This window comes from Eurosta solidaginis, chromosome 1 (assembly GCF_040869045.1).
Source record: "Eurosta solidaginis isolate ZX-2024a chromosome 1, ASM4086904v1, whole genome shotgun sequence".
Lineage (NCBI taxonomy): Eukaryota > Metazoa > Arthropoda > Insecta > Diptera > Tephritidae > Eurosta > Eurosta solidaginis.
In genome coordinates this window covers 75,973,318-75,993,133 of record NC_090319.1, presented here as the reverse complement: position 1 = coordinate 75,993,133, position 19,816 = coordinate 75,973,318, and the positions used below count along the sequence as shown (strand labels likewise).

Sequence of the window (19,816 nt, the reverse complement as noted above, 5' to 3'; positions counted from 1 at the left end):
ACTCCGGCTTAAGGTCGTAACCGTATCGTAGCCAACCAATTGGGTTTTGGTTTACCGTCGTAACAATAAACAGCTGATTACGTTAGGGATACGGATACAGCGATACGACATACGGCACCAATGACTCCGGCTTAACACTAAGGTCGTAACCGTATCGTAGCCAACCAATTGGTTTTTGGGTTTTCGCCATATCCATAACCTAAAAATATTTGAGTTGGAGAATTCATTAACTTTTTGTAGATTTTATTTATTGTTGTTGGATTCATTTTACTAAGAGACTTATTTTTTGTAGTTTTTGCGTTTTCTTCATTTTTATGAAATTTTCACGAACTTTAGGTTAAGGCACAAATAACTGATGCCAATTTAATATGGATAAGTAAAAAATATGGTTATGACTATTGCGTTATGACTATGTCAACTTTAAATCGGTCTTTATTTTGTCTTGGATTCCAAGCTAGAAAAACTGACGAAACTTTATCCGAACTTCACACAAAAACAATTTCTACCATGAGAAAGCGAGACCACTATTCACCCAAAATTAGTGAGTTTAACATGTTTTTGTTTACGTTTTTTAAATTTAATTTTTTCACTAACATATTTAACAATAAAAACAATGCAAATAACATGGGAATATTATTTCGGTCCTTGATGCTTCACTTTTTACATCAGAAAGTTGACTTTAGTTGTGTCTTTATGCACAAAATTTTCAAACTAAAAAAAATTTCATTTGTCAGAAAAAATATAGAAAAAACGGCCGAATGTCAAAAAAACCAATCGAAATACAAACTAGCTCGTTTGTTTTTAATGAACTAGGTTGTCTTTTTCTTGTATTTCGTCAGTTTTTTAAATATATACTCGCCCTCATAAATTTAAAAGCCCGTCACATAAGCAGTTTTTCATATAGAAGCTTTTAATTTTTCACAGATAAAAACTGCAATTAAACAATGTTAGCAAGTATTTTTCTTATATAGTAAGAATGTTTATAACAGTTCTTCGGAAAATTTGGTATGTGAATGCGCAAGGCGAAATAAACTTCCATTGACAAGTCTGAAGTTTCTTTATATTTACAAACGCAACATCTAGCGTGATTGTGGCGATGTTACTGGCATGCATAAGATTGCGTTGAACGAAACTATATAAAAAAGTTGCTTGTGGCTCGGTCATAAGTGTTACTTCTTGACTTAACTGCAGCATAGTTTTCATATATATATGATATCATAAAAACATACTACATTAATACCTTCTGAGATAAGAAGTAACGTGCGGAAAATACCGCCCGCGGTCTATATTTTTGTGGGAGGATTTATTTCGTTCTACTGAGAGAAAAGTTTTAGTCAACGGAACTGAAGGACTGGATCTTCAGAGTATCACTTTGTCCACAACTAAGGTATATGGAGACATACTGCTGACAAAGAGGATAAATATAATATTTATTGTCTTTGCTGCTTTGCTGACATCAATGAGATGGTTGAAGATCTCGAAAAATATTTCATGAAGTTGCGGATGAGTATCTGCTAGGCTTGTAATACGAAAACTCGGGATTTACAGTATTCGGTCCCAAGACCTTGCATATATCTATGTAAACCAAGCATTTAGGTAGGCTCATTGAGCAGAAAGAGGTAGCTAGTATAAAAATATATAGAGGCTAAGGTTTTACAGCAACGATGCCTTAATAAATCACAATTTATGTATTTACCTGATGGCAAAAAAGCGTTGACTTATCAGAGCTTTACTTTAAATAGCTCTGGCTAACCCTAGAACTTTTAAGTCAAACATGTACAACTCCCAGTCGTATGTTCGGTTCCCAAAAACTTAAGTAGATAAGATAGACCCGTCAATAAGTGTACCGATATGATTCGAACGACGAGCTCAATGATTTTTCTCAATTTTTAAGATTTCGCAATGAAGTTTGTATTTTTGCTCTTTATTTATCATTTCGCGGCGGGCGCCGTGGTGCGTGCTCTGCGAGTGTATTTCTGCCATGAAAAGCTCTGAGTAAAAACTCATCAGCCTTGCTGATGCCGTTCGGAATCGCTATAAAACAAGTAAGTCCCGTCCCACCAATTTGTAAGAAAAATTAATAGGAGCACGACGAAATAGGAAAAGAAACTCGGCCTAAAATCCCTTCGGAGGTTATCGCGCCTTACATTTTTTTTTTATTTATCCTTGCTTTTAATATATTTTTAATTTTGCCTTCTAATTTCTCGGCCGTAAAGCTCCATAAAACAAGCATAAACAATATATTTGGCCCAAAAAGAAAACATTTTTTATACTCAGTTGAGCAGAGCTCACAGAGTATATTAACTTTGATTGGATAACGGTTGGTTGTACAGGTATAAAGGAATCGAAGTAGATATAGACTTCCATATATCAAAATCATCTGTATCGCAAAAAAAAAATTGATTGAGCCATGTCCGTCCGTCCGTCTGTCCGTTAAGACGATAACTGGAGTAAATTTTGAGGTATCTTGATAAAATTTGGTATGTAGGTTCCTGGGAACTCATCTCAGATCTCTATTTAAAATGAACGATATCGGACTATAACCACGCCCACTTTTTCGATATCGAAAATTTCGAAAAACGGAAAAAGTGCGATTATTCATTACCAAAGACCGATAAAGCGATGAAACTTGGTAGGTGAGTTGAACTTATGACGCAGAATAGAAAATTAGTAAAATTGTGGACAATGGGCGTACCACCGCCCACTTTTAAAATAAGGTAATTTAAAAGTTTTGCAAGCTGTAATTTGGCAGTCGTTAAAGATATCATTATGAAATTTGGCAGGAAGGTTACTTCTATTACTATAGGTATGCTTAATAAAAATTAGCAAAATCGGAGAATGACCCCGCCCACTTAAAAAAAAAATTTTAAGTTAAGTTTTAACAAAAAATTTAATATCTTTACAGTATATAAGTAAAATATGTCAACATTCAACTCCAGTAATGATATGGTGCAACAAAATACAAAGATAAAAGAAAACTTCAAAATGGGCGTGGCTCCACCCTTTTTCATTTAATTTGTCTAGAATACTTTTAATGCCATAAGTCGAACAAAAATTTACCAATCCTTGTGAAATTTGGTAGGGGCTTAGATTCTAGGACGATAACTGTTTTCTGTGAAAAAGGGCGAAATCGGTTAAAGCCACGCCCAGTTTTTATACACAGTCGACCGTCTGTCCTTCCGCTCGGCCGTTAACTCGATAACTTGAGCAAAATTGATATATCTTTACTAAACTCAGTTCACGTACTTATCTGAACTGACTTTGTATTGGTATAAAAAATGGCCGAAATGCGACTATAACCACGCCCACTTTTTCGATATCAAAAAATGAAAAAAATACCATAATTCTATACCAAATACGAAAAAAGGGATGAAACATGGTAATTGGATTGGTTTGTTGACGCAAAATATAACTTTAGAAAAAAACTTTCTAAAATGTAAACATATTAAGTAGAAGAAAATGAAAAGTTCTGCGCGGCGAAATCAAAATCCCTTGGAATCTTGGAAGGAATACTGTTAGTGGTATTACATATATAAATAAATTAGCGGTACCCGACAGATGATGTTCTGGGTTGCCCGGGTACACATTTTGGTCGATATCTCGAAAACGCCTTCACATATACAACTACCACCACTCCCTTTTAAACCCCTCATCAAAACCTTTAATTTGATACCCATATCGTACAAACACATTATAGAGTCACCCCTAGTCCACCTTTATGGCGATATCTCGAAAAAGCGTCCACCTATGAAACTAAGGCCCACTCCCTTTTAAAATACTCATTATCACCTTTGGTTTGATACCTATAACGTACAAACAAATTCTAGAGTCACCCCTGTTCCCCATTTATGGCGATATCTCGAAAAGGCGTCCACCTATAGAACTAAGGCCCACTCGCTTTTAAAATATTTATTATCACCTTTGGTTTGATACCCATATCGTACAAACGCATTCTAGAGTCAACCCTGGTCCACCTTTATAACGATATCTCGAAAAGGCGTTCACCTATAAAACTAAAGCACACTCCCTTTTAAAATACTCATTAACACCTTTCATTTATACCCATATCGTACAAACAAATTCTAGAGTCACCCCTGTTCCACATTTATGGCGATATTTCGAAAGGCGTCCACCTATAGAACTAAGGCCCACTCCCTTTTAAAATACTCATTAACACCTTTCATTTGATACCCATATCGTACAAACAAATTCTAGAGCTGCCCCTGGTCCACCTTTATGGCGATATCTCGAAAAGGCGTCCACCTATAGAAGTAAGCCCACGCCCAATAAAAATACTCATTAACACCTTTCATTTGATACCCATATCGTACAAACAAATTCCAGAGTCAGCCCTGGTCCACCTTTATGGCGATATCCCTAAAAGGCGTATAGAACTATGGCCTACTCCCTCTTAAAATACTCTTTAATACCTTCCATTTGATACACATGTCATACAAACACATTCCAGGGTTATCCTAGGTTCATTTTCCTACATAGTGATTTTCCCTTATTTTGTCTCCATAGCTCTCAGCTGAGTATGTAATGTTCGGTTATACCCGAACTTAGCCTTCCTTACTTGTTATTTATCATTTCAAGTTCAAAATACAAGTACTGGGATACTTGTATGGATATTAGTACAAGTATGTATGGGGTATTCCATCCCATTTCGACCAATTTTGAACCCGACCCCTTTAGAATTGGCTGAAAGTTTTTCTTCTTTTTCTACCTTACGAAAGACGTTTTTCAGAATTTTTTCAAATTTTTTCATCCAACTCAAAAAAAGTTATGAATTTTTAAAAAAATACCGTTTTTGTTTTCAAAATGCTATAACTTTTTCAAAAATTGACCGTTTGGGATCTTTTTTTTTTAATTTGTTTTTAAATGTACTTTTCGGAAAAAACACAAAAAAAAATTTTAAAGTTTTTTTTTTTAATTTTTCAGTTTTTCGAGATTTTTCGAATTTCGCCATTTTTTTTTTCTCATAAAAAACTTCAATCAATTGTGCAATCATTCCCACTAATCCCGGAGTGGGCTGATTTTTCTATATTTTTTTTATTTAATTAAAAAAAATTTTTCAAAAATAAAAATTTTCAAAAATAAAATTTTTTTTTTATCAATTTTATTTATATAACAAAAAAATGTAAGAAAATGATTTTTAAGTATTCTTTTCTTTATATATTATGGTAATCTACGATTAAAATGACTCGCTTTCGCTGTCCATACATTCGTATGTGTAACACGGCGTAGATTACCATAATATATAAAGAAAAGAATACTTAAAAATCATTTTCTTACATTTTTTTGTTATATAAATAAAATTGATAAAAAAAAAATTTTTATTTTTGAAAATTTTTTTTTCAATTAAATAAAAAAAAAATATAAAAAAATCGGGCCACTCCGGGATTTGTGGAGATGATTGCAGAATTGATTGAAGTTTTTTATGAGAAAAAAAAAATGGCGAAATTCGAAAAATCTCGAAAAACTGGAAAATTAAAAAAAAAAAACTTTAAAATTTTTTTTGTATTTTTTCCGAAAAGTACATTTAAAAACAAATTTAAAAAAAAAATGATCCCAAACGGTCAATTTTTGAAAAAGTTATAGCATTTTGAAAACAAAAACGGTGTTTTTTTAAAAATTCATAACTTTTTTTGAGTTGGATGAAACAATTTGAAAAAATTCTGAAAAACGTATTTCGTAAGGTAGAAAAAGAAGAAAAACTTTCATCCAATTCTAAAGAGGTCGGGTTCAAAATTGGTCGAAATGGGATGGAATACCCCGTATATATTAAGTACTTAAGAGGTCTACTATTTCAATTCGTATACACCTTGTAAGATTTTTTTGAAAATATTGGCAAGATCAGTAATGCATATAATAAGATATATATATCTCATGTATAGGCGCGCTATGCATATCACAAGAAAACTCTCAAGATTTTGTTTAATTTACCCTTGTAAACCAGCATTTAAGTTGTTTTATTTTTAATTATACGTATTCCCTAATTATTATTCACATTATTTACAAAAGTTCGTTCGAGAGTTGGTCTCCATGCATCAATTGGATCGTATGGAGATTTTTGCACATTTCTTGAGCATATCTTCAACAGTCCAAGAAATGCTCAAGAAATACCTCCAGGCTTAAGTTTATGGTTGACAATCAATTAGATTATTTAGATTTATTGAAATTATCATATATGTGCCTGGGTTTAAAATATTATATTATTATTAAGTTTTGTAAATTTCAAAAGATCCCTTCAAGCAGGACTTTGCCCTTAAAGCAATTAATTATTCCAGTATGATTATTGACGCTATCTGAGCTACGTACTTCTAAACAAACTTTATCAGTTTCGGCTAGGTTCATGAAAGGTATAAAGCCGTCGGCACGGCCACGGACAACATCATCCTTACATGTTATTAGTTGCTTTAACTCTGGCAATAAGTTTTCCAGTCATAACATACATGGATATCCCGTTACCGATTTACTTATTTGATGCAATTGCATTAGCTGTTACGTAATAGATTTGTGTATTTTTTGTTGAAGCCATTAAAATGAATAAAAAAGAAATTGAGTTAGAAAAAAATAAAAATAATGCTGACCAATATAGGCCCAATCGAAAATCTTTTCGAAAAGCTGTCAAAGAAATTTATTTCGAGTACTGTTCCAATACGACTATACATTGCATCCAATATCTTGGGCAACGTCGTCCATTAGTGGAAAAAATGTTTTGGCTATTCATATTCATTTTGTCAATATATTGTTGTTCTAACTTAATTAAAAGTGTTTGCATGAAATGGAATGAAACGCCGGTAATTGTGAGTTTCTCTGAAAAGTCCACACCTGTTTGGAGTATACCGTTTCCAGCTATCACAATTTGTTCGGAAACTAAAAGGGTGCCTAAAAATGAAGGTGGGTATTTTACCCTAGCTACTTCTGCGAATAGTTATATTTACTTACCTCCTTAATGTTAAGTCGCTTTACCGCGAAGATGGTTAATTTCGTTCCTAATTATAGAACTTTGAAGCGATATTTCCATTCCACATTGCATATCGTTTTTGCTCTCCGAGTTTTATATAAAACCAAAAAGTCATAATGATCGTAATACTTTGAACCTGGAATTGAAAATAACATCTATTGCCCAAAATTTAAGCCAAAAAAGTTTCACTGGGTAATGCTAATGAAGTACACCAGTACGTTCGTTCCCTAAAAACGAATCTCGAACCCAAGCTCTACATTTTATTTCTAGTACGATTTTGTGCCCTTTGTCGAACCAGTAGAAAAGTCAGTGGGTTAGTGGAGATGGGTTTGAGGTGTAGGGAAAAAGGACTACTCATAGTCGAAGCTTAAAGCTAGTACAAGGATTTTTTTGTAGGCTATCTATTTATCAAATATATGTTAAAAAAAGAAATATGAAAACCCAAACTGGCGATTTTTGAATTAGAGAAAATCTAGTCTCAACCGAACTACCACTTATTTCGTACTTTAGATCTAATTCTAAAACAGAAATTTTGACCACTAGTTATTGACTTCCCTTTAGGGTTATTGCATGGACTATCAATAAATGTATTGATTAAATTTTTTTTTTAGTTTTACTTAAAAATATAAAATAATTAGTTTGCTGAAATAACTTCTCAACAACCTTTTTTATATTATTATTTGCTTAAGTATTTTAATATAATTTCTTATCCACAGATGTAACTTATGCACAATTCTTCAAAAATTTACAGAAGCATGTTAAAATGCGGCGCTACTTTGCATCGAGAAATATTAGTAGTGCCGATTTAGAAGAGTTCCGCACACTTTTACATATTTGCAATACGCAACTTATTGAACGTGGTACTCCGATACTCTCCACCGATCTAATAGACTACTTCAGTGTATTGGATAAAATGCAACCTGACTTCAATCGATATTTATTTTATTGTAAGTGGTTCAGTCATTTTGGCGAATGTAATGAACTGTTTACACGAACTTACACCGCGGAGGGTATTTGCTTTACATTTAATGGTCTGAATGCAACTGATCTCTACCGTGAAGACACTTTTCAATATCAACGTATGGGATTTCAAAATGCTTCCATGCCTAATCTTATACTTAAACGACCACTTAAGTGGTCACTACAAGAAGGTTATGCTTCTGACAGTGGTATTAAATCGTATCCTGCGCGTGTTTTGGGCGCAGGAGCGCGTGCAGGTCTTTTTATTGCATTGCAGACTTTTCGTCAAGAAGTCGACTATGCATGTCGTGGCCCAATACAGGGCTTCAAAGTAACCCTACATTCACCTGATGACGTACCATTGGTTTCAAATCAGTTTGTGCGAATACCAATGGGTAAGGAAGTACTTGTAGCTGTCAAACCAAATATGATAACCACATCGGTTGGTATCGCTGATTATCCACCACAAAGGCGTCAATGCTTCCTGGAAAATGAGCGTACACTTAGATTTTTTAAGGTTTATACCCAAAATAATTGCGCACTTGAATGTCTTACTAATTTAACTTTGGCAAAATGCGGATGTGTTAAATTTTCAATGCCACGTACTTTGGATATGCCCGTTTGTGCTGAGAATAAAATATTTTGCTATGATAGGGCAGAAGATGTTTTATTGTTACGTGAATTCAGACAGGGTCTTAAAGGTTCTGGAATTAACCATTTTGGCTCAACTGAATGTAATTGTCTGCCGGCTTGTACCTCATTGGCCTACAATACCGAGATATCACAGGGCAATTTCGATTTAGATGAAATGTTAAAGGCAGCTGATGATACATCATTTTATGAAGAATTTCCGGGCTCACAAATGTCGAGATTATCGATTTACTTTAAGGAACATCAATTTATTACGTCTAAACGATCCGAATTGTATGGAAGAACCGATTTTTTAGCAAACTGTGGTGGTATTTTTGGACTGTTCATGGGATTCTCAATGCTTAGTTTAGTAGAATTGTTTTATTATATTACGTTACGTTTATGGAATAATATGAGGGGTTTGGCTGGAACGTAAAGATATACCAAACTGGGTGATCGTGAAAATCGAATCGTATTTTAAGAAGTTATACCTAAACATACTTATATGTATATGTAAACAAAAATTTTTATATAAAATCAGTTCTAATATGTGTCTTCATGTTAATATAAAGATGTTATATATATAAAAAAGCGTAAACTCATTTAAATTACATATTTCGATATAGTGAGCTATGTATGCCCAATATTTTTATATGATGTGTCCTGTTTAACTTGTGTTTTAAGTGCTATTTTTTAAGTATATACATTTTTATTGTCAAAGTAATTATCTAATTGTGTACATAAATAAAATCTATTTTATCCTTTTAATATTGTTACGAATTTACTGCAAATCCTCTTATTTGCAATCCTCTGCTAAGTTCGAATCACTAAACTGTTGAATAAATAACTCCAATATTGAACAATGGAAAAATGGCCTTTATTAAAGTACTTCACAATAACACTTATACTTTGCTACTCGCGTGCTGATTGATAGCTCAACTCAAACTGAATTACTTCTTACTCGCCTGCCCCGCTTTTATAGTTTACGCTGCATACTTCTAGGCTCTTCGATTTCCAGCTACAAAATCGCCAGCCACAACTACGTGCACAAATTATTACTCTCTCTTGTGACAACTCAGATAAGATATATGCATGTGTTTGTGCATTGCCGCTCCGCTGCTCGTATACGTACATATGTGTAGACGCAATTATTTATTCGTTTATGTAAATACATAATGATTGAATTATTGATGTGAATGTTTGTAGTTTACAGTCTCTCGCGCATACATAGGCGTATAAGTAAATGCATCTGTGTGTGACATCTTTCGGCTGCCTTATATATGTGTATACATGATTTGATTATTGATGTAAATACTGCTTATCGTGGCCTTGGCATCGCCTTAGTGATGGTATAACTTAGTGATGTTAATATCCGTGACAATATATTCGATGCTCTCAACTATTGTGCTTTATTAAAAAATAATATTAGGTTAGCATAATTGATTAGGCATCCTTTGTTTTGATAAATTTATTAACATAACGTACGCTCTCGTGTATTCATTTATTTAAAATTTTTTTTTAATGCTGTCTTTTATAGTTGTTCATTATTAAATAATTATTTTCCGTTTTTAGGGGAAAACTGAAAAGAATCACACCGCCACGTTGTCATCATTAGGCACTTTCGTAATGTGAGCTATTTTCGGTAATTAAATAACAAGATTTTCTATTTAAATTTGTCTCCTCGATAATCGGTAATTATGAAAACATTTTAAAAATTCCGATATTTTTTTAAACGGTTTTATTTAGCTCGACTTGACAGGCTGGCTGGTTGGCTGGCTGGCACGCATTTTGTAATTAAAATTTAAGTAACTTCCCGATAAGCTACAAGCTTGAATTTGAATATAGTTCAGAACCCGATGACAAAAAAAAATCGCCGCTAGGTGGCGCAAGGATCGAGATATTCAAAAAATCGTATTTGTGGTCCGATTTGGCTCATATTTGGAACACATAATACATACAAGAATAGAAAGCGATCTATGAAAAAAATCGCCGCTAGGTGGCGCAAGGATGGAGATATTAAAAAAATCGTATTTGTAGTCCGATTTGGTTCATATTTGGAACACATAATACATAAAAGAATAGAAAGCGACCTATGAAAAAAATCGCCGCTAGGTGGCACAAGGATCGATATATTCAAAAAATCGTATTTGTGGTCCGATTTGGCTCATATTTGGAACACATAATACATACAAGAATAGAAAGCAATCTATGAAAAAATCGCCTCTAGGTGGCGCAAGGATGGAGATATTCAAAAAATCGTATTTGTCGTCCGATTTGGTTCATATTTGGAACACATAATACATAAAAGAATAGAAAGCGATCTATGAAAAAAGTCGCCGCTAGGTGGCGCAAGGATCGGTATATGCAAAAAAATCGCATTTGTGGTCCGATTTGGTCCATATTGGGAACACATAATACATACATGAAAAGAAAGCGACCTATGATGCCCGATTTGGCTCATATTTGGAAAAAATATTACATACAGTCCGGTAGAAGTGAAAATATTTTGGAGTTGGAGGAGGGATAAGCATACGTGGCGCAGAGTGGGGTAAAGTCTTCGGAAGGATTATGTATTGAGGACTTAGATTGTAACAAATTGTCAGTGAAGAGTCCTTGTAATAATGAGTCACTAAATGAACTAAATAGAATGAGAAATAATAGGCAATTAAATAAAGACTAAAAACTTGAAAAAAAAAAAAAAATAATTAAAAAAAATGTGTAAGTTAAAAGGTCTTACTGAAAACAATACTTACATGAAGTAATAATAATACTAAAAGCTAGAGAATAATTAAGTAGGTCCTAGGTACTAGTCATCACACTCCTAAGCAATCTTAGGCGTTCATCAGACAATTAAATAAAACCGTTGGACACGTCAAATTTCTATTGATAGTCATATACAAGACCAACTGAACCTTAATAAGGTCATGCTACGCCTCAGATTTTTAGAAATTTCACGCCCCAAACGCTTTTATTTAATTGTCTGATCAACGCCCTAGATTGATGAGGAGTGTGATGTCTATTACCTAGGACCTACCTAATTATTTTCTAGCTTTTAGTATTATTATTACTTCATGTAAATATTGTTTTCAATAAAACCGTTTAACTTAAAACATTTTTTTTAATTATTTTATTTAAATATAAAAATCAAGCTGTTTATAGTAAGAACACCGGCGTACGCCGGCGCGCCAACTTCAACTGCAAATATCTCCGGACAGAGCTAAAATTTTTCTTTTCCGCTTTCGGATTCCGGTTTGGAGACCAAAAATATATAAGCGCAAAACAGTTTTCCACAGCCCCATTTTTTTTTTGGGGCACTACAAATCATCAAAATTACAAGAAATAGAATTTTCCATTTCCGCTTTCGGATTCTTGATCCTGGGTTCAAAGCGTCGTTTGACCCTCTACCGATATTTTGGACAAAATTTGAGCTAAAGTGGTAGCAATTACCATTCCTAGCACACAATTATGTATATTATATATTGAACTTACCTAAATTAAGGGTGGGGATAGCACCGAGCTTTAAGCATTTCGCCGATCTTGCACCTTCCTCGAAATGCCGGCTGCAAACAAAAGAATTCTTCCTAGGAACGTTTTCGTAAGTAGGGATTTGGAGATTATCCCTCCACTTTAGCTGCTCCTCATTGCTCCTTGGAAAGGAATAAAATTGGATGTTTTTTGATGTACTATCCGAAGTACAAGAGAGAACGCGACACTTTCGAACTTTCGGCATTTTTAATTTTAAAGTTTAAAGAAAAACACGACGACCGCCACGAATAACTCAAATCAATAATCAATAATGAATAAAACCGTTGAAATTTCTTCTTTGAAATTGGGGATTCACAGAACACAGAATATGGGGGATGGGGGATTCACATTTCATGGTGTGGACCGAAATGACGTTTAACCGAAACCGAATTCCGAATTTTTGAAATCTCATTCCAGAATGAATTTTCTTTCTGAGGAATTGTTTAGAAATTTATCTACGTCTGCGCGACGAGAAAAAAACCCGCTTACCGCCAAGCCCCAAAGTGGTGTACGGATATCTACTAAAACAACAATTTGGTGTGATATATTGAAGGAGATTAAGGTGTCTAGGAGGCTTTTTCTCCAATTCTAAGGCTATTATCGTGTGTGTATTCGTTTTTCTACGAACTGTCTCCCCCGAGCCAAAACTTTATCTGCTAAGGCGGATAATCGACTAGCTCTACACCACGGCGGCAGACTTTGACAGTTCAGCCCCGTAAATCCACGAACTATCATCTATCATACTCCATCTCCATGTTCTAAGCTGCTAAGAGCTACGGCGTTTTTGCTGACGTGGGCAATGGGAAGATCCCACTTCACTTGGGTTCAGAGACTTTGATCACTCTTGGGCCCCCTGTTGGCGCCAGTTATCGCGGAACAGGGTTCTGGAGTCTTGTTACCCAGCACGCACACAGCACAGCATCTCCTAAATGTGGTAAGCGCCAAGCGCCAAGCGCCAATTAAATTTGTACTCCTTCAGGAGCTTGGTACTATTTCCTATTTCCGAAAAAAAGTAAAATTTAAGTTGTTGTGTGGTAGGTGGGTGGGTGGTTGTGGGGGTGGGTGTTTCAAGGTGGAGATGCTCTGTGCTCTGTGTTTTTTACTTTGAAATTATAATAGAAAATATATCCTAGCACACGAATACACGAAACACGAATCACGAATATAATATCATCCATCACAAGCCACAACACCCACCCAACAGAGCCGCACACAGCACCAACATGAATGCCAAAACATGTTAAATTCCTCTGCCACGCACCAGAATGCTGTTAAATTCCTCTGCCACGCGCCAGAATTCTGTTAAATTCCTCTGCCATGCACCAGAATTCTGTTAAAATCTTCTGCCACGCACCAGAATTCTGTTAAATTCCTCTGCCAAACACAAGAATTCTGTTATTCCTCTGGAAAATTGCAAATCTGTTAAATTCCTCTGCCACGCACCAGAATTCTGTTAAATTCCTCTGCCAAACACAAGAATTCTGTTAAAATCCTCAATTCAATTTGCCTATAGATGTCGAGAGGACCTTTACACATCAATGGTGTGATGTGACATCATATATTCACATCAACATATCAAATGTTGACATCACATCCTCATAGTCGCGTGTTTTTTTTTTACACGCGTGTATACGTATTATACGTTTGCGCCTAAAAAACGCTTATCCTCGCATAAATAATGCTTAGGAGACCCATCTAGCGGCAGTGGTTAAATAACTAGCTACAGAACAGGGTGCACCTAAAACCGGAGACACAAACCTCTGGTAGCCATAATGTATAACATATAGCTGAATAAGTTGCAATGAATAGTGAACACGCACCATTTTAAGAGGTGATACATAGACACATATTTCAATTACATCTGAGTATAATACGTATTGAAATTTAGTAGTACAAATTTTATGCGCAGTAATTTCAGAGATGTGTTTAAAGTTTCACACTTAGCAGTCCATATGAAGTTTAAGCGTAAACGTCTATAGATGTAAAAAAAAACAGCTAAAATTTCGTTCGAGATTTTTTATCATTTCAAGGGTCCAAGAAATGCTCAAGAAATACTTCCAGGCTTAAATTTACGGCTGGAGCACTTACTTCGGAAAGAGTTTTATAAAGAAAATGGATAATATATATTTCAAAATAAACAATTTTTAAGTTTGCCCTACAAAAGTAAAATAAAAAATCGATTGACCATTTTTTTGTGATCTGGAAACCGCACTTTACCAAAATACTACCGAAGCTATTCCTATAAGCAAACATGCATTCCAAATGTAAAAAAAGTTCGTACGAAAATAAAGATAATCTCCTTATACGTAAACCAGGTTTAGGAACAAATCAGAACACCATTCTTTAAAGTTGGTTAGCTTTTGGATGGATATGAATATAGGCTGAACAACATAAAAACAGAAAGAAAAGATGATATATATTATATAGCACTATAACCGAAAGAAAAATCTAGAAAAGGTTGTTTGAAGTCATATTTTCGGTTTAGAAATATAGCCGAATACATAAAATTTTTGATGCATCATCGTGCGCTAACAGATAAGTAGATGGCATGTGTTTATATGGGAGCGATTATAATTGATTTAATTGATTTCTGATCCACGTCATGTATACATTCAACCTTTCCAACAAAATAAAGAAAATAAATTGAGATCTCTTTGATTCTTCCGTTGGTGGAGGACCTTATATGGGACTGTAATTGCAAAATCAATTGTTTATTTCGTGAAAATTGGGGGATTTTTCCTATACTTATACAAATTTTGCGGAATTTGAATATGATTTGAGGGGCACATTTATTAAGGGCCGGCAGCACTAGTCTATTGATTTGTGTCCTGCGCAGTGAATGCTGTTGCATATTTTTAGGCGTAACTAATCAACATTCACAGCCTCGCACAATACATTTTTAAATCGACTTGTTTTTATATAGAACCAACTAAAAAGTGAAAGCATTAGATTGTTTAATTTATTTAATACTTTTGCACTGCATTTGCATTTTTGTATTATTAACAAGATATTGGAAAGCTAAAAGCTATAAAAAATAAACCAATAAATATGTCGCATTTCCAAAGCGTACCGGACACAGGAGGTGAGGGGGATTTCATTTTTGAGTCGTCGAGATAATATATTTGGCAATTATTTTAAAAATAAATATTTTTATTCTTTGAAGATGATTTGGATAATGAATCTGTGGAAGTGTTGCGTGCACGTTTGAACGACATGAAACGGCTAATGAGTGAACGCACTGCCCAAATACAACAGAATCCAGCCAGTACAGAACAAATATGGAGCACTAAACGCCAATCCACAACAGGAGTTATTGATGGCAATTTTCTTAGCGTTGCTTTCGGAGGTGCCCTAATGGTTATAGTTTCGGTTTCTGTATATGCATTTTACAATTTATATCATGCTATACTGAAAAAATTCCCTTCACATCACGAAGAGCTCTAAAGTGGTCGTATTCAGATAGGGCAAAAATGGAGTAATTTTTTTTCGTTTATGTATGAAAGGCGGGCAAATAATGTACAACGTATGTACTTAATTCACGGGTTACGTATTTCTATTACGACAAGACAAAAAAGAGTTTAAGCATTATATTAGCGCATTTTATGAAAATTATTTATAGTTAAATGGAAGTAATCTAAATAAAATTAATACTACGTAAAGTAATTTTTATTTAATGTGTACACCAACAGGAAGATCTGAGTGACTCACTGGGCAATATTGCGGATAGGTGAAGAAGGAATAAAAAAGCTAAGTATAGTGAACCGAAAATCGAAGCCCTGGTGTATGATCATGATCGTTCATCTGCGGTCGCGCCGGAAGATGACAAGGCAACTGGAATAAGGATCAGTTTATGGAAGGGCCAGGGTCGTGGCCGTTATTGTGTCGTCGTCTGAGTAAAAAATAATGGTGACTATTCTACTCTTGAGGGTAAGGTTGAACTCACAAGCCCGTGAGGACCTCACATAGGCTCAATGAGGCCATAGTGCTACCAGAAGTTTGCGCCAAACTGAAAAACCCTATCAAAACCGGTTTTAAATAACTCAGTCCTCTTGGAAAATACTAGAACTTTTCTAGGACCTATGCCACTTGCTTGCTGGCGGCCGCCGTAGTGTGATGGTAGCGTGCTTCGTCTACAACGCCGAAGATCCTGGGTTCAAGCAACATCAACATTTTAGAAACACGTTTTTTTCAATTAGAAGAAAATTTATCTAAGCGGTGTCGCCCCTCGGCAGTGTTGGGCAAGCAATTTCTGCCATGAAACAAGTGAAAACTCATCTGCCTTGCAGATGCTGTTCGGAGTCGGCATAAAAAGGTAGGTCCCATCCCGCCGACTTGTAGGAAAAATTTAAAAGGAGTACGACGCAAACTGGAAGCAAACTGGAAGAGAAGCTCGGCCTGAAATCTCTTCGGACTTTATCGCACCTTACTTAATTTTTTTTTTACTTTTTTTATGCTACTTGCTCCTTCTTATACAGATACCCCTAATAATAAATATGTTTCTATAAAGGTTCAAAGTAATAGAGCATACGCCGCCGCCGCCGACAAAGTAATCGGCGTAAACCTCTAGTAGGTGTCACACCCATTTTACAAAGTTTTTTCCAAAGTTATATTTTCCGTCAAAATACCAATCCAATCACGATGTTTCCCTTTTTTGGTATTTGGTATAGAATTATGGCATTTTTTTCATTTTTCGATATCGAAAAAGTGGGAGTGATCACAGTCGGATTTCGCCCATTTTTAATACCAAGATAAAGTGAGTTTAGATAAGTACGTGAACTAAGTTTAGTAAAGATATATCGATTTTTGTTCAAGTTATCGTGTTAACGGCCAAGAGGAAGGATAGACGGTCGACTGTGTATAAAAACTGGGCATAGCTTCAACCGATTTCGACCATTTTCACAGAAAACAGTTTCCGGCATACAAGCCAAGTCTTCCGATTTTGCTAATTTTTATTTGGCACACATATAGGAGTAACGTTCCTGCCAAATTACATCAAGATATCTTCAACGACTGCCAAATTACAGCTTGCAAAACTTTTAAATTACCTTCTTTTAAAAGTGGGCGGTGCCACGCCCAATGTCCAAAATTTTACTAATTTTCTATTCTGTGTCATAACGGTCAACCCACCTCCCAAGTTTCATTGCTTTAGCCGTCTTTGGTAATGATTTATCGCTTTCTTTCGGTTTTTCGAAATTTTCGATATCGAAAAACTGGACGTGGTTATAGTCTGATTTCGTTCATTTTAAATAGCGATCTGAGATGAGAGCCCAGGAACTTACATACCAAATTTCATTAAGATACCTCAAAATTTACTCAAGTTATCGGGTTTACGGACGGACGGACGGACATGGCTAAATGAATTTCTTTTTTCGCCCAGATCATTTTGATATATAGAAGTCTATATCTATCTCGATTAGTTTATACCGCGCCTTGGCAACCACGCTACTGTTGGCAGCCGTAATTTCGAAATAGTAAAAGACTTCGTTTATTTGGGAACCAGCATCAACACTAGCAACAACATCAGCTCTGAAATCCAATCACTCTTGCCAATAAATGCTAGTTTGGACTAGGTAGGCAATTGAAAAGTAAAGTCCTCTCTCGGTAAAGACACTTATCGTCCCATTCTTGCCAATAAATGCTACTTTGGACTAGGTAGGCAATTGAAAAGTAGAGTTGGGTCGTTTCGTTCTGAACTTGTTCAATTGACCGGGTCTCTCAACTGAACAAGTGAACTAGATCTTCGATTTCGGTTCTATTTGTTCTTTTAGTTCATTTGTTCTTTTAGTTCGTTTTATCTTATGTTATTCTTTCTCTAATTTCGTTCGCGAACATACATACGTAAATTCATACATACATACGCAGAAATTCACAGTGAGCACGAATGTCGATGATGCCTCTACACTAAAGATATGTGTGGTCATCTTTGTGTGTGGCACTGCTACAACAATATATGTATGGACTATTTATGAAAAACATGTTTTGTAAGGAACTAATATTACATTTATTAAACTTGAAAAGTGCATATTTACAATTTGTGTCTGTACTCTTTCAATTTCCTGGATCTTCCGAAATTTGTAACTTATTTTTTTTTGAAGTTAACTATACATATATATATATTAACTTATTTATTCATAACACATTTAAATATACCTGAACCAAGCATTGCTGCATACCCGCGGGGGCGAGCAACAGTGAACATATTTGCTTGAAAAAAAAGAACAAATGGACGAAAAGAACAACTTTTTCGTTCATCAGAAAAAGAACGAAAGATTCGAATCTCTGAAATGAACGAAAACGCACAACTCTATTGAAAAGTAAAGACCTCTCTCGGCAAACGAAAATCATACTCTACAAGACACTTATCGTCCCCGTTCTGTTATATGATGCAGAAGCATAGACCATGACATCAGAAAAACGGCTCTGGGAGTGTTCGAGAGAAAAGTTCTTCGAAAGATTTATGGACATCTACGCGTTGGCGATCGAATTAAAACGCAGCGGCTGCTCTGGCTAGGCCATGTTATGCGGTCAAGAAGGAGTTTCTATCGGAACCCGCCCATGGAAGCAGAGGTAGGGGGCGGCCCCCACTCCGTTGGAAGGACCAGGTGGAAAACGATTTAAACTCCCTTGTTGTTACCAATTGGCGTCGGTTGGCAGAGAGAAGGAGGGTCCTTATTGGACGGTTAAGCGCCAATTAAGTAAGTATCTACGCTTTTAAGTTTATTGCCGTTGGAGGTCTCTGCATCTTATAGGTGCAAATATTTTAGACATTTTGTGTTTGTGACCTCCGCATTATTCCTTGGTTGGCTTGTCGAATCCTCGGCCTCCAATTAGCGCTGACTGCCCTGAAATCTGTATGTTCTACTTCCCAGCCAGCATTTTTTGAAAATTTTGATCAAAAAATATTTAAATATCATACCCCAAGATGATTAAAAACGATTTTCCGTCATCCCTTGTCAAATTTGGTTTTGAGACAAACCGGTTTCGGCGTTGTGCCATCGTCAGTGTCGATTTTCGTTCTGATCTGTTGGTGTCGTTTGTCCTGTATTTATAGTTCGTAGGTATATGAGCAGGTATTGTCAAATCGATGCTTGTGTATATTTAGTTATGTGTATGTGCTGTGTGTTCATTCAGAACCGAGGGTGGTTTACTAATCGATCTGTGTGGCTGACTGGGGTAGGTAGAAATCTGTGATTTTAGTCGTTTGACCTTCTTTGTCGGTTTTTTGTTTTGGTGTGTTAATTGTTTTGTGTTTATTTGTTGTTGTGTGTTTGTCTGTTGTATCTGTGTGATTAAGTTGTTTCCTGTAAACAAGTTTTAAAGGCTCGAATATTGTGTCAGAAATTGTGTTTATCTGTTCGTTTATTATTCTACCGGTGAATGTTTTCTGTTTGTAGATTTCCATGTTTTCGAGTACGTTGAGACGTCGGCCCTTTTCCTGTATGTGCAGAACCCTAACTGTTTTATTTATGTTGGGGAGCATTCATTCTCGACCATGTGATTCGCGAAGTTAGACTCGGGTATAATGTTTGGATTCCGTATTTTTTTGTTGTAATCTCTAATATGTTCTTTGAACCTCGTTCTTATTTGCCGTCCTGTTTGTCCTATGTAACTATGCTGGCATCCGCAGGTAAGCTTGTATACGCCGTGGCTGCTAAACGGATCCTCTGAGTTAATGTTAGTTCTTAGTTTTCGCCCTAGATTGTTCGATGTTTTGAATGCTGTGTTAATGTT

General features: G+C 35.4%; 2 protein-coding genes across 5 annotated transcripts; both read left to right on the top strand.

Annotated features, from left to right (window-relative positions):
* Positions 1–1,248: 1,248 nt before the first annotated feature.
* On the top strand, positions 1,249–9,378 carry rpk (ripped pocket). 4 transcript variants are annotated; one of them, XM_067776480.1, is made up of 2 exons: positions 1,249–1,387; positions 7,722–9,378. In XM_067776480.1, the coding sequence occupies exon 2, from the start codon at positions 7,734–7,736 to the stop codon at positions 8,994–8,996; it is 1,263 nt and encodes a 420-aa protein (XP_067632581.1). In that variant the 5' UTR covers positions 1,249–1,387; positions 7,722–7,733; the 3' UTR covers positions 8,997–9,378. The 4 variants fall into 4 exon arrangements, with proteins under 4 accessions (XP_067632581.1, XP_067632490.1, XP_067632309.1 ...); XM_067776389.1 differs by having other exon boundaries at positions 1,250–1,387; positions 7,687–9,378; XM_067776208.1 differs by lacking the exon at positions 1,249–1,387 and adding an exon at positions 6,445–6,903 and having other exon boundaries at positions 7,687–9,378.
* A 5,566-nt stretch (positions 9,379–14,944) lies between these two features.
* On the top strand, positions 14,945–15,748 carry LOC137245408 (uncharacterized). Its single transcript, XM_067776074.1, has 2 exons — positions 14,945–15,167; positions 15,249–15,748. The coding sequence occupies exons 1-2, from the start codon at positions 15,134–15,136 to the stop codon at positions 15,527–15,529; spliced, it is 315 nt and encodes a 104-aa protein (XP_067632175.1). The 5' UTR covers positions 14,945–15,133; the 3' UTR covers positions 15,530–15,748.
* Positions 15,749–19,816: the final 4,068 nt, after the last annotated feature.